At 44.2% G+C, this 13,061-nt stretch overlaps 1 protein-coding gene across 2 annotated transcripts in view; it reads left to right on the top strand.

Moving 5' to 3' along the window:
* Positions 1 to 13,061, top strand: part of LOC109890014 (attractin-like protein 1) — a 313,206-nt gene that overhangs the window by 78,667 nt on the left and 221,478 nt on the right. Inside the window, exons 13-15 of one of the 2 annotated variants that reach the window (XM_020481961.2) lie at positions 9,875 to 9,993; positions 10,214 to 10,330; positions 10,496 to 10,628. In XM_020481961.2, the coding sequence (XP_020337550.2) occupies positions 9,875 to 9,993; positions 10,214 to 10,330; positions 10,496 to 10,628 (369 nt within the window). The remainder of the gene's footprint in view (positions 1 to 9,874; positions 9,994 to 10,213; positions 10,331 to 10,495; positions 10,629 to 13,061) is intronic. The other variant, XM_031823665.1, reaches the window with a different exon arrangement.

Here is a 13,061-nt window from a genome sequence, read left to right as displayed (position 1 = left end):
GTCATCTGTCTAAGTGCATGAAGTTCCCTCAGTGCTCACAACAAGCCTCTGACACAAGTCTCTCTACTTCTATTTGAGGTGAAAATGATGAATCAGACACCATATTGATAGCAATAGCTCATGGTCCTCCTGGAATCACTCAATGGAGGAACGTAGTCAGAGAAATGCTGATGAATGTCTTGCTCGAGCTGTGCATGCAACTGGTTCACCTCTGATGCTCACAGGCAATGTGTAGTGGAAGAGATTTCTGAATGTTCTTTGCCCAGCATACACCCCTCCAACCAGACATGCTTTGTCTACTATTTTGCTGGATGCAGAGTTCAACAGAGTTCAAGTGAAGGTCAAGCAAATCATAGAGAAAGCAGACTGTATTGCAATCATCTCTGATGGGTGGTCGAATGTTCGTGGGCAAGGACTAATGAACTACATCTCAACTAGTATTCTACAAGAGCACAGATACAAGGGACAACAGACACACCGGTCTCTGCATTGCAGATGAGCTGAAGGACGTCATCAATGACCTTGGACCACAGGAGGTATTTGCACTGGTGACAGACAATGCTGCGAACATGAAGGTTGCTTGGTCTAAAGTGGAGGAGTCAAAAAGCTTGAAGACTTCTGCCTGAAGCCCATACACGCCGCAGCGTACATGTTGGACCCCAAGTATGCTGCCAAGAGCATCCTGTCTGGTGCAGAGATCAACAAGGCCTATGGTGTCATCACTACCGTGTCATCACTACCATGTCTCACCACCTTGGCCTGGATGAGGGCAAGGTTCTTGACAGTTTGGCGAAGTACACTTCCAAGCAAGGGCTTTGGGAAGGAGATGCAATATGGCAGCCGTGCCAACATATCTCATCAGCCAGCTGGTGGAAAGGACGTTGTGGATCTGAGGCTCTTTCCCCTTTTGCCTCCATCATCATCAAATCAAAGTTTATTTGTCACGTGCGCCAAATACAACAGGTGTAGACCTTAGAGTGAAATGCTTACTTACAGGCTCTAACCAATAGTGCAAAAAAGGTGTTAGGTGAACAATGTGTAAGTAAAGAAATAAAACAACAGTAAAAAGACAGGCTATATACAGTAGCGAGGCTACATACAGACACCGGTTAGTCAGGCTGATTGAGGTAGTATGTACATGTACAGTGCCTTGCGAAAGTATTCGGCCCCCTTGAACTTTGCGACCTTTTACCACATTTCAGGCTTCAAACATAAAGATATAAAACTGTATTTTTTTGTGAAGAATCAACAACAAGTGGGACACAATCATGAAGTGGAACGACATTTATTGGATATTTCAAACTTTTTTAACAAATCAAAAACTGAAAAATTGGGCGTGCAAAACTATTCAGCCCCTTTACTTTCAGTGCAGCAAACTCTCTCCAGAAGTTCAGTGAGGATCTCTGAATGATCCAATGTTGACCTAAATGACTAATGATGATAAATACAATCCACCTGTGTGTAATCAAGTCTCCGTATAAATGCACCTGCACTGTGATATTCTCAGAGGTCCATTAAAAGCGCAGAGAGCATCATGAAGAACAAGGAACACACCAGGCAGGTCCGAGATACTGTTGTGAAGAAGTTTAAAGCCGGATTTGGATACAAAAATATTTCCCAAGCTTTAAACATCCCAAGGAGCACTGGTCAAGCGATAATATTGAAATGGAAGGAGTATCAGACCACTGCAAATCTACCAAGACCTGGCCGTCCCTCTAAACTTTCAGCTCATACAAGGAGAAGACTGATCAGAGATGCAGCCAAGAGGCCCATGATCACTCTGGATGAACTGCAGAGATCTACAGCTGAGGTGGGAGACTCTGTCCATAGGACAACATTCAGTATATTGCACAAATCTGGCCTTTATGGAAGAGTGGCAAGAAGAAAGCCATTTCTTAAAGATATCCATAAAAAGTGTCGTTTAAAGTTTGCCACAAGCCACCTGGGAGACACACCAAACATGTGGAAGAAGGTGCTCTGGTCAGATGAAACCAAAATTGAACTTTTTGGCAACAATGCAAAACGTTATGTTTGGCGTAAAAGCAACACAGCTCATCACCCATCCCCACTGTCAAACATGGTGGTGGCAGCATCATGATTTGGGCCTGCTTTTCTTCAGCAGGGACAGGGAAGATGGTTAAAATTGATGGGAAGATGGATGGAGCCAAATACAGGACCATTCTGGAAGAAAACCTGATGGAGTCTGCAAAAGACCTGAGACTGGGACGGAGATTTGTCTTCCAACAAGACAATGATCCAAAACATAAAGCAAAATCTACAATGGAATGGTTCAAAAATAAACATATCCAGGTGTTAGAATGGCCAAGTCAAAGTCCAGACCTGAATCCAATCGAGAATCTGTGGAAAGAACTGAAAACTGCTGTTCACAAATGCTCTCCATCCAACCTCACTGAGCTCGAGCTGTTTTGCAAGGAGGAATGGGAAAAAATGTCAGTCTCTCGATGTGCAAAACTGATAGAGACATACCCCAAGCGACTTACAGCTGTAATCGCAGCAAAAGGTGGCGCTACAAAGTATTAACTTAAGGGGGCTGAATAATTTTGCACGCCCAATTTTTCCGTTTTTGATTTGTTAAAAAAGTTTGAAATATCCAATAAATGTCGTTCCACTTCATGATTGTGTCCCACTTGTTGTTGATTCTTCACAAAAAAATACAGTTTTATATCTTTATGTTTGAAGCCTGAAATGTGGCAAAAGGTCGCAAAGTTCAAGGGGGTCGAATACTTTCGAAAGGGACTGGGCCCTTTCTCTGACACCACCTGGTGTAGAGGTCCTGGATGACAGGCAGCATAGCATTCTAGTTTGTTGTTGATGTGGACACCAAGGAATTTGAAGCTCTCAACCTGCTCCACTACAGCCCCGTCGATGAGAATGGGGGCGTGCTCGGTCCTCAATTTCCTGTAGTCCACAATCATCTCCTTAGTCTTGGCTACGTTGAGGGATAGGTTGTTATTCTGGCACCACGTGGCCAGGTCTCTGACCTCCTCCCTATAGGCTGTCTCATTGTTGTATTATGATCAGGCCTACCACTGTTGTGTCGTCAGGAAAATTAATGATGGCGTTGGAGTCATGCTTGGCCATGCAGTCGTGGGTGAGTACAGGAGGGAGTACAGGAGGGGACTTAGCACACACCCCTGTATAGCTCCAGTGTTGAGGATCAGCGTGGCAGATGTGTTGCTACCTACCCTCACCACCTGGGGGCGGCCCCGTCTGGAAGTCCAGGATCCAGTTGCAGAAGGAGGTGTTTAGTCCCAGGATCCTTAGCTTAGTGCTGAGCTTTGAGGGTACTATGGTGTTGAAATCTGAGCTGTAGTCAATGAATAGTATTCTCATATAAGTGTTCCTTTTGTCCAGGTGGGAAAGGGCAGTGTGGAGTGCAATATAGATTGCATCATCTGTGGATCTGTTGGTGCGGCATGCAAATTGAAGTGGGTCTAGTGTTTAGGGGATTATGGTGTTAATGTGAGTCATTACCAACCTTTCAAAGCACTTCATGGCTACGGACGTGAGTGCCACGGGTCTGTAGTCATTTAGGCAGGTTGCCTTTGTGTTCTTGGGCACAGGGACTATGGTGGTCTGCATGAAACATGTTGGTATTACAGACTCAATCAGGGACATGTTGAAAATGTCAGTGAAGACACCTGCCAGTTGGTCGGCACATGCCCAGAGCACACGTCCCGGTAATCCGTCTGGCCCCGCAGCCTTGTGTATGTTGACCTGTTTAAAGGTCTTACTCAAGTCGGCTACGGAGAGCGTGATTACACAGTCGTCCGGAACAGCTGAGGCTCTCTTGCATGCGCCAGTGTTGCTTTCCTTGAAGTGAGCATAGAAGTGATTTAGCTCGTCTGGTAGGCTTGTGTCACTGGGCAGCTCGCAGCTGTGCTTCTCTTTTGTAGTCTGTAATAGTTTGCAAGCCCTGCCACATAAGACTAGTGTCGGAGCCGGTGTAGTATGATTCAATCTTAGCCCTGTATTGACGCTTTGCCTGTTTGGTGGTTCGTTGCAGGGCATACCAGGATTTCTTTTAAGCTTCTGGGTTAGAGTCCCACACCTTGAAAGCTGCAGCTCTACCCTTTAGCTCAGTGCGAATGTTTCCTGTAATCCATGGCTTCTGGTTGGGGTATGTACGTACGGTCACGGAGGGGACGACGTCCTCGATGCACTTATTGATAAAGCCAGTCACTGATGTGGGGTACTCCTCAATGCCATCGGAAGAATCCCGGAACATGTTCCAGTCTGTGATAGCAAAACAGTCCTGTAGTTTAGCATCTGCTTCATCGACCACTTTTTTATAGACCGAGTCACTGGTGCTTCCTGCTTTAATTTTGGCTTGTAAGCAGGAATCAGGAGGATAGAGTTGTGGTCGAATTTACCAAATGGAGGGCGAGGGAGAGCTTTGTACGCATCTCTGTGTGTGGAGTACAGGTGATCTAGAATTGTTTTCCTCTGGTTGCACATTTAACATGTTGATAGAGATTTGGTAGAACTGATTTAAGTTTCCCTGCATTAAAGTCTCTGGCCACTAGGAGCGCCGCCTCTGGGTGAGTGGTTTCCTGTTTGCTTATTTCCTTATTTTTTATTTATTTTTTTATTTTACCTTTATTTAACCAGGTAGGCAAGTTGAGAACAAGTTCTCATTTACAATTGCGACCTGGCCAAGATAAAGCAAAGCAGTTCGACAGATAAAACGACACAGAGTTACACATGGAGTAAAAACAAACATACAGTCAATAATGCAGTATAAACAAGTCTATATACAATGTGAGCAAATGAGGTGAGAAGGGAGGTAAAGGCAAAAAAGGCCATGATGGCAAAGTAAATACAATATAGCAAGTAAAATACTGGAATGGTAGTTTTGCAATGGAAGAATGTGCAAAGTAGAAATAAAAAATAATGGGGTGCAAAGGAGCAAAATAAATAAATAAATTAAAATTAAATACAGTTGGGAAAGAGGTAGTTGTTTGGGCTAAATTATAGGTGGGCTATGTACAGGTGCAGTAATCTGTGAGCTGCTCTGACAGTTGGTGCTTAAAGCTAGTGAGGGAGATAAGTGTTTCCAGTTTCAGAGATTTTTGTAGTTCGTTCCAGTCATTGGCAGCAGAGAACTGGAAGGAGAGGCGGCCAAAGAAAGAATTGGTTTTGGGGGTGACTAGAGAGATATACCTGCTGGAGCGTGTGCTACAGGTGGGAGATGCTATGGTGACCAGCGAGCTGAGATAAGGGGGGACTTTACCTAGCAGGGTCTTGTACAGTCTTATACAGCTGACTGAGTGCGGTCTTAGTGCCTGCATCTGCCTGTGGTGGTAAATAAACAGCCACGAAAATTATAGCTGAAAACTCACTAGGCATGTAGTGTGGCCTGCAATTTATCACAATATACTCTACTTCAGGCGAGCAAAATCTAGATACTTCCTTTGATTTCTTGCACCAGCTGTTGTTTACAAATATACACAAAGACGAGGGCGGCCCCTCGTCTTACCGGCGTGTGCTGTACTATCTTTCCAGTGCAGCGTATATCCCGCTAGCTGAATATCCATGTCGTCAGTCAGCCACGATTCCGTGAAACATAGGATATTACAGTTTTTGATGTCCCGTTGGATATTCGTGATCGTACCTCGTCTAATTTATTGTCCAATGTTTGCAGTATGGCGAGTAGTATTGATGTTAACGGCAGCTTTCCCACTCGCCTTCTCCGGGTCCTGGCCAGGCATCCGTCTCTTTGTCCTCTGTACCTGCGTTGCTTCCTCTTGCAAATAATGGGGATGTCGGTCCTGTGGGGTGTTTGGAGAATGTCTTGTGCGTCGTCTTTGTTGTAGATTTTTTTTTTTCTAATCCGAGGTGAGTGATCGCTGTCCTGATATCCAGAAGATCTATTTTGTTTGTAGGTGACCAAATCTTGCTTGTTTGTAGATGACCAAATACTTATTTTCCACCATAATTTGCAAATAAATTCATAAAAAAATCCTACAATGTGATTTTCTGGATTTTTTTTCTCATTTTGTCTGTCATAGTTGAAGTGTACCTATGATGAGAATTACAGGCCTCTCATCTTTTTAAGTGGGAGAACTTGCACAATTTGGTGGCTGACTAAATAATTTTTTGCTCCACTGCACATGTAAGATGAGGAATGTAAGATATGTAAACATTATTAAAGTGCCATTATTTAAAGTGACTAGTGTTCCATTTATTAAAGTGGCCAATAATTTCAAGTCTTTATGTAGGCAGCAGCCTCTCTGTGTTAGTGATGGCTGTTTAACAGTCTGATGGCCTTGAGATAGAAGCTGTTTTTCAGTCTCTGTCCCAGCTTTGAAACACCTGTACTGACCTTGCCTTCTGGATAGTAGTGGGGTGACCATGCAGTGGCTCAGGGGGTTGTTGTCCTTTGATATCTTTGGCCTTCCGGTGACATTGGGTGTGAGCACTATGGGCGATAGTCCTTTAGACAGGTTACCGTGGCGATCTTGGGCACAGGGACTATGGTGGTCTGCTTGAAGCATATGTATTAAAGACTGGGTCAGGGAGAGGTTGAAAATGTCAGTGAAGACACTTGCCAGGTGGTCAGCGCAGTATACATCCTGGTAATTTGTCTGGCCTTGCAGCCTTGGGAATGTTAACCTGTTTAAAGGTCTTTCTCGCTACGTAGAGCGTGATTACATAGTCGTCCAGCTTGTTCTCTGACACGTAGTTCAGTGTGGTTTGTTTCGAAGCAAGCATTCAAGACATTTAGCTCGTATGGTAGGCTCGTGTCACTGGGCAGCTAGTGGCTGGGTTTACCTTTGTAACTCGGGAATTTGCAAGCCCTGCCACATCCGACGAGTGTCAGCCTGTGTAGTAGGATTGTAAGGGGTCCTGTATTGAAGCTTTTCCTGTTTGTTGGTTCGTCGGAGGGTGTAGCAGGATTTCTTGTAAGCTTCCGGATTAGTGTCCCGCTCCTTGAAAGCGGCAGCTCTAGCCTTTAGTACTGGACAGCTTTGTGACATCAATTGGACTTTGGTGGTCAAGATGTGTTGGTATCTGTACTGATGGCCCAAAGCCATGACAGGGAGACATAGTAGAGTGGTAACACGTGTTTAAGCAGTTGCTCCCGATGCCACTTGGGTACACTGCAGCATCCATTGAGAGGCTCTCGCTGCCAAGGGAATGCCTGACAGATTGAAAGACGTTTTAGACACCACAGTGAAAATGGTTAACTTTCTTAAAGCAAGGCCCCTGAACTCTCGTATTTTCTGCATTATGCAATGATATGGGCAGCGACCATGTAACGCTTTTACAACATATAGAATTGCGCCGGTTATCAAGGGGCAAAGTATTGACGCGTTTTTTAAAATTGTGAGGCGAGCTTAAAGTTCTTTACTGACCATAATTTTCACTTGTCTGACTGCTTGCATGATGACGAGTTTCTCACACGACTGGCCTATCTGGGTGATGTTTTTTTCTCACCTGAATGATCTGAATCTAGGATTACAGGGACTCTCCTCAACTATATTCAATGTGTGGGACAAAATTGAGGCTATGATTAAGAAGTTGGAGCTCTTCTCTGTCTGCATTAACAAGGACAACACCCAGGTCTTGTATGATTTTTTTTGTGTGCAAATGAACTCAAGCTTATGGACAATGTCAAATGTGATATAGCGAAGCATCTAAGTCCACTTACCAATATCTGAACAAGAAAGCCTCATCGAAATTGCAGCAAGCGGCTCTGTGAAAATTTTATTGAATCAGAAGCTACTGCCAGATTTCTAAATAGGGCTGTGCTCAGTGTATCCTGCCTTGGCAAATTGCGCTGTTAAGACACTGATTCCCTTGGCAACCACGCACCAATGTGGAGAGTGGATTCTCGGCCCTCACTAGCATGAAACTAAATACAGGCACAGACTGTGTGTGGGAAATGTTTTAAGACCGACTCTCTCCAATACAACCCAAAATTGCAGAGTTATGTGCATCCTTTCAAGTACACCCTTCTCATTAACCTGTGGTGAGTTATTCACAATTTTCGATGAACAAATAAAGTTTTATATGTAGGTGGCTAAATAAAGGTGGCTAAATAAAGAGCAAAGTTACTGATTATTATTTGTGCCCTGGTCCTATAAGAGCTCTTTGTCACTTCTCACGGGTTGTGACAAAAACTCACACTTAGTCTTATGTTTAATAAATGTATGGGAACCACTGCTCTAGAACTAAGCAACAGCTCTAGTTGACATTCCAATTTAACGCTCCCCCAAAACTTGAGACATCTGTGGCGTTGTGTGACAAAACTGCACATTTTATAGTGGCCTTCTGTCCCCAGCACAAGGTGCACCTGTGTAAGGATCATGATGTTTAATCAGCTTCTTTATATGCCACCCTGTCAGGTGGATATATTATGTTGGCAATGGAGAAATGCTCACTAACAGGGATGTAAACACATTTTTGCACAACATTTGAGAGAAATATGATCATTGTGCATATGGAAAATTTCTGGGGTCTTATTTCAGCTCATGAAACATGGGACCAACACTTTACATTTTGTGTTTATTTGTGGTCAGTGTAATCTACAGCTTATTATGAGGTATTCTACCTCAGGTGAGCAGAACCTCGAAACTTCCTAAATATTAGAGATTGCGCACCAGACTTTGTTAACAAAGAGACACACACCTGCCTTTGAGTTTACGAGATGCTGTGGTTCTGTCCTGCGGATGCATAGAAAAACCAGCTAGATTTATATGAACCATGTCCCTGTTCAACCACGACTCTGAAGCACAGGATATTACAGATCTTCACGTCCAGTTGATAGGATAGTCTCGAATGGATCTCGTCCAGTTTGTTCTCCAGTGATTGTACGTTCGCCAGTGGAACAGAGGGTAGAGGAGGTTTATTTACTCGTCGCCGTGGTTTCATTGAAGTAGAATTCTTCATCCAAATCTCTCTTCTGATTTCCAGGTGTTCTTTTCAGTCATAGGAAACAATGGCAGAAACATTATGTCCAAAAATAAACACACAAAATAACATAATTGGTCAGGAGCCCGTAAAATGGCCGCAACACATCCCAGCGGCGTTCTCTTTTACCTGACTAATGGATACATGCTCTATAGTTGAGCCATCCATGATGAAGCCAAATCACATTTCACATAAAGCTCTCTGGTTCCTTACCTATCTCTTGTACTGTATGAATCATGATCCTCCAGGAAAGCAATAATCATTATTTGATTCCTCTTAAAGCCTGTGTTCATAATCGTAGGAAGAAAAGGTCAGGACCAACACAATTATTCCATTCGGAGGCAATTACCATTATGCTGAAAATACACTGACACGGAAACACATGTATTGTGTTTTTATCTGTGGGCAAACCCAAGGTTAAGATCATAATCATAATTACATGGCGGTTTTAGAGCGTTATCACTGGTGAATTGGACCGGGGATTAATGAAATGACGTTTTAATTGATGACAGATTATCACACTGTTTATCCTCTGTCCTTGTCTAATCGTTCAGTCAGTCATTTGTAGTTGGCTGCTGGCATGCAGGGTAAGTGGCTCTACAGGGCCACTAGAAATGATAGGCATAGAGCCAGACCCATCTACCTTTCTGTTTTCTTGCTGATAAGGTGGTATTGCAGGGGACATTTGCGTGTCAAACCTATTTTATTTCTTGATTGAGTCACTATGCTGTTTACTAGTATTGTTTCTCTGACTGTCCTCTGTCCTCAAGATTCCCTGTCTTGGCCCAGTCTCTGTTCTGCTACGGTCACCACTGATCTTGAACATGAACTCTCTTGCTGACTAGGTTCTCTAACTCTGTTCCCTTGTAAAACTGTCTGTAATCGAGATGAACTTCCGTTGTTAAACTGTGTGTGGTCAACCCCCCCCCCCCTCCAGACAGTGCAGCCGAGAGATGCTACAGGTTTTCCGACTGCGTCAGCTGCACTGCCAACACCAACGGCTGCCAGTGGTGTGAAGACAAGAAGTGCATCTCTGCCTCCAACAACTGCACTGTGGTGAGTCTGCCTACAGGGGGCGGACGTGAGACGGCACAATCACAGCTAAAGTTGTCAATAAATTACACAGCATGAATAGTCAGGTAGCTTAAAGCTTGCCTTCTCATACGTCACCACTTAACTGTTGTTGTAGACAAGTCATTATTATCTCCCCTGCTTGGCTAACTGTGTCAGTTAGCCTAATGCTTTCCCCTGCTGTCTCCTCTATGTGTGTCTGTAGCTGACCCTGGAGCTAGCGCAGCAGCATAGAGGTCCTCTGTCCCTGGCCCCTCCCCCTTCCATGCTGTCTGATCACCAGCTCTCTGTGTGGAAGCAAGGGGCTAAGATGATGGGACATGTGGGTATTCCATACTGTTGCAGGGGCTTTGCTGTTAATGTCAATCCATCCTTTTCTGTTCTGCCAAAGCACAAATTGCAGCTTTACATTACCCCAATACTGTGAAGCAAATTCACCATAATAATAACAATGTTGACGTTTGTTACTTGTATTCTTTCTTCCCAGTCTGTGAGGAACTTCACCAAATGCCATGTGAGGAATGAACAGATCTGCAGCAAGCTGGTCAACTGTAAGAGCTGCTCCCTCAACCTCCACTGTCAATGGGAGCTTCAGCAACAGGAGTGCCATGCCATCCCTGGTGAGAAAGAACACACACACACACACACACAAATGTCTTCCAAAATCTCCAAACAAGCAAGAACTTAGCTGACTACCTGTTTGACAGCTATAAGCAAGTTTGATTGATTGAAGAACTTGTGCCAATGTTTGATGCATTATTAACTAGGGCTGGGACTTGCCTGGGACCTCACAATACGATATTATCACAATACTTAGGTGCTGATGCATATTGCGGTTCTCATGATTCTAAACTCAGCAAAAAAATAAATGTCCTCTCATTGTCAACTGCGTTTATTTTCAGCAAACTTAATGTGCAAAAATGTGTCTGAACACAACAATATTCAACAACTGAGACATAAACTGAACAAGTTCCACAGACATGTGACTAACAGAAATGGAATAATGTGTCCCTGAACAAAGGGGGGGGTCAAAATCAAAAGTAACAGTCAGTATCTGGTGTGGCCACTTGCTGCATTAAGTACTGCAGTGCATCTCCTCCTCATGGACTGCACCAGATTTGCCAGTTCTTGCTGTGAGATGTTACCCCACTCTTCCACCAAGGCACCTGCAAGTTCCCAGACATTTCTGGGGGGGGGAATGGCCCTAGCCCTCACCCTCCGATCCAACAGGTCCCAGACCTGGGATTGAGATTGAGATCGGATTGAGATCCGGGCTCTTCGCTGGACATGGCAGAACACTGACATTCCTGTCTCGCAGGAAATCACACACAGATTGAGCAGTATGGCTGGTGGTATTGTCATGCTGGAGGGTAATGTCAGGATGAGCCTGCAGGAAGGGTACCACGTCAGGGAGATGGATGTCTTCCTGTAACGCACAGTGTTGAGATTGCCTGCAATGACAAGCTCAGTCCGATGATGCTGTGACACACCACCCCAGACCATGACGGACCCTCCACCTCCAAATCGATCCCGCTCCAGAGTACAGGCCTCGGTGTAACACTCATTCCTTCGACGGTAAACGTGAATCCGAGCATCACCCCTGGTGAGACAAAACTGCGACTATTGCGGACAGTCTGAGCACTGATGGAGGGATTGTGCTTTCCTGGTGTAACTCGGGCAGTTGTTGTTGGCATCCTGTACCTGTCCCGCAGGTGTGATGTTCGGATGTACAGATCCTGTGCAGATGTTGTTACACGTGGTCTGCCACTGCGAGGAAGATCAGCTGTCCGCCCCGTCTCCCTGTAGCACTGTCTTAGGTGTCTCACAGTACAGACATTGCGATTTATTTTCCTGGCCACATCTGCAGTCCTCATGCCTCCTTGCAGCCTGCCTAAGGCACATTCACGTAGATGAGCAGGGACCCTGGGCATCTTTCTTTTGGTGTTTTTCAGAGTCAGTGGATAGGCCTCTTTAGTGTCCTAAGATTTCATAACTGTGACCTTAATTGCCTACCGTCTGTAAGCTGTTAGTGTCTTAATGACCGTTCCACGGGTGCATGTTCATTAATTGTTTATGGTTCATTGAACAAGCATGGGAAACAGTGTTTAAACCCTTTACAATGAAGATCTGTGAAGTTATTTGGATTTTTACGAATCATCTTTGAAAGACCATACTGAAAAAGGTACATTTCTTTTTTTGCTGAGTGTGTGTGTGTGTGTGTGTGTGTGTGTGTGTGTGTGTGTGTGTGTGTGTGTGTGTGTGTGTGTGTGTGTGTGTGTGTGTGTGTGTGTGTGTGTGTGTGTGTGTGTGTGTGTGGTGTATATATATGTGAATTGCAAATTGAGCCTGACCTTTGGCTTCAATGTAAAGTTATGAGTGATTAGCAAAAAGTGCTGCAATGTTTATCTGTGTATTGTTCTAAAGACTGTAACTCTAGCTAAGTGTTTGAATTCTTCACTACTGCTCTGTCGTTAGTCATCTTTTCAATAGCCTTTTATGGAAAAAAAGTGATTCTTTCTCAGTCTGATGAAAAGCATGTGATGGTATCCATTATCCAAACTATGAATGTAATCAGCGCAAGTCTCCGAAATAAGCAGAAAAATTGTTGTGATGAAACTGGAGTTGTTTTTCCTTTAATCTCTGCAAATTGTTGTTTTAATAAAGGTCTCGTCAGGCGTCCTAGTTCCTCCCACTGTTTGTCGTGTCTGTATGCTGGTGCTGGACAGACACATACCTGTGTATTCATGCAGGGTGGTCGATGCACGCCTCTTTGAAGAATAGTCCATCATTCTCTATCTTTATCTCAACTGACTGACATTGCCTGATTTCACACCATCAAATACTTGTCAGTCAACCTCACTTTTATATTTAAGCAATAAGGCATGAGGGGCTGTGGTATATGGCCAATATACCATGGCTAAGGGCTGTTCTTAAACACAACGCAACACAATGTGCCTGGATACAGCCCTTAGCCATGGTATATTGGCCATATACCACAAACCTCTGAGGTGACTTATTGCTATTATAAACTGGTTATCAATGTAATTAGAACA

The sequence above is a fragment of the Oncorhynchus kisutch genome, linkage group LG4 (assembly GCF_002021735.2).
Source record: "Oncorhynchus kisutch isolate 150728-3 linkage group LG4, Okis_V2, whole genome shotgun sequence".
In the NCBI taxonomy this organism is placed as follows: domain Eukaryota; kingdom Metazoa; phylum Chordata; class Actinopteri; order Salmoniformes; family Salmonidae; genus Oncorhynchus; species Oncorhynchus kisutch.
Note: the sequence above shows the minus strand (reverse complement) of the source record. Positions and strands in the feature narration are given on the sequence as shown.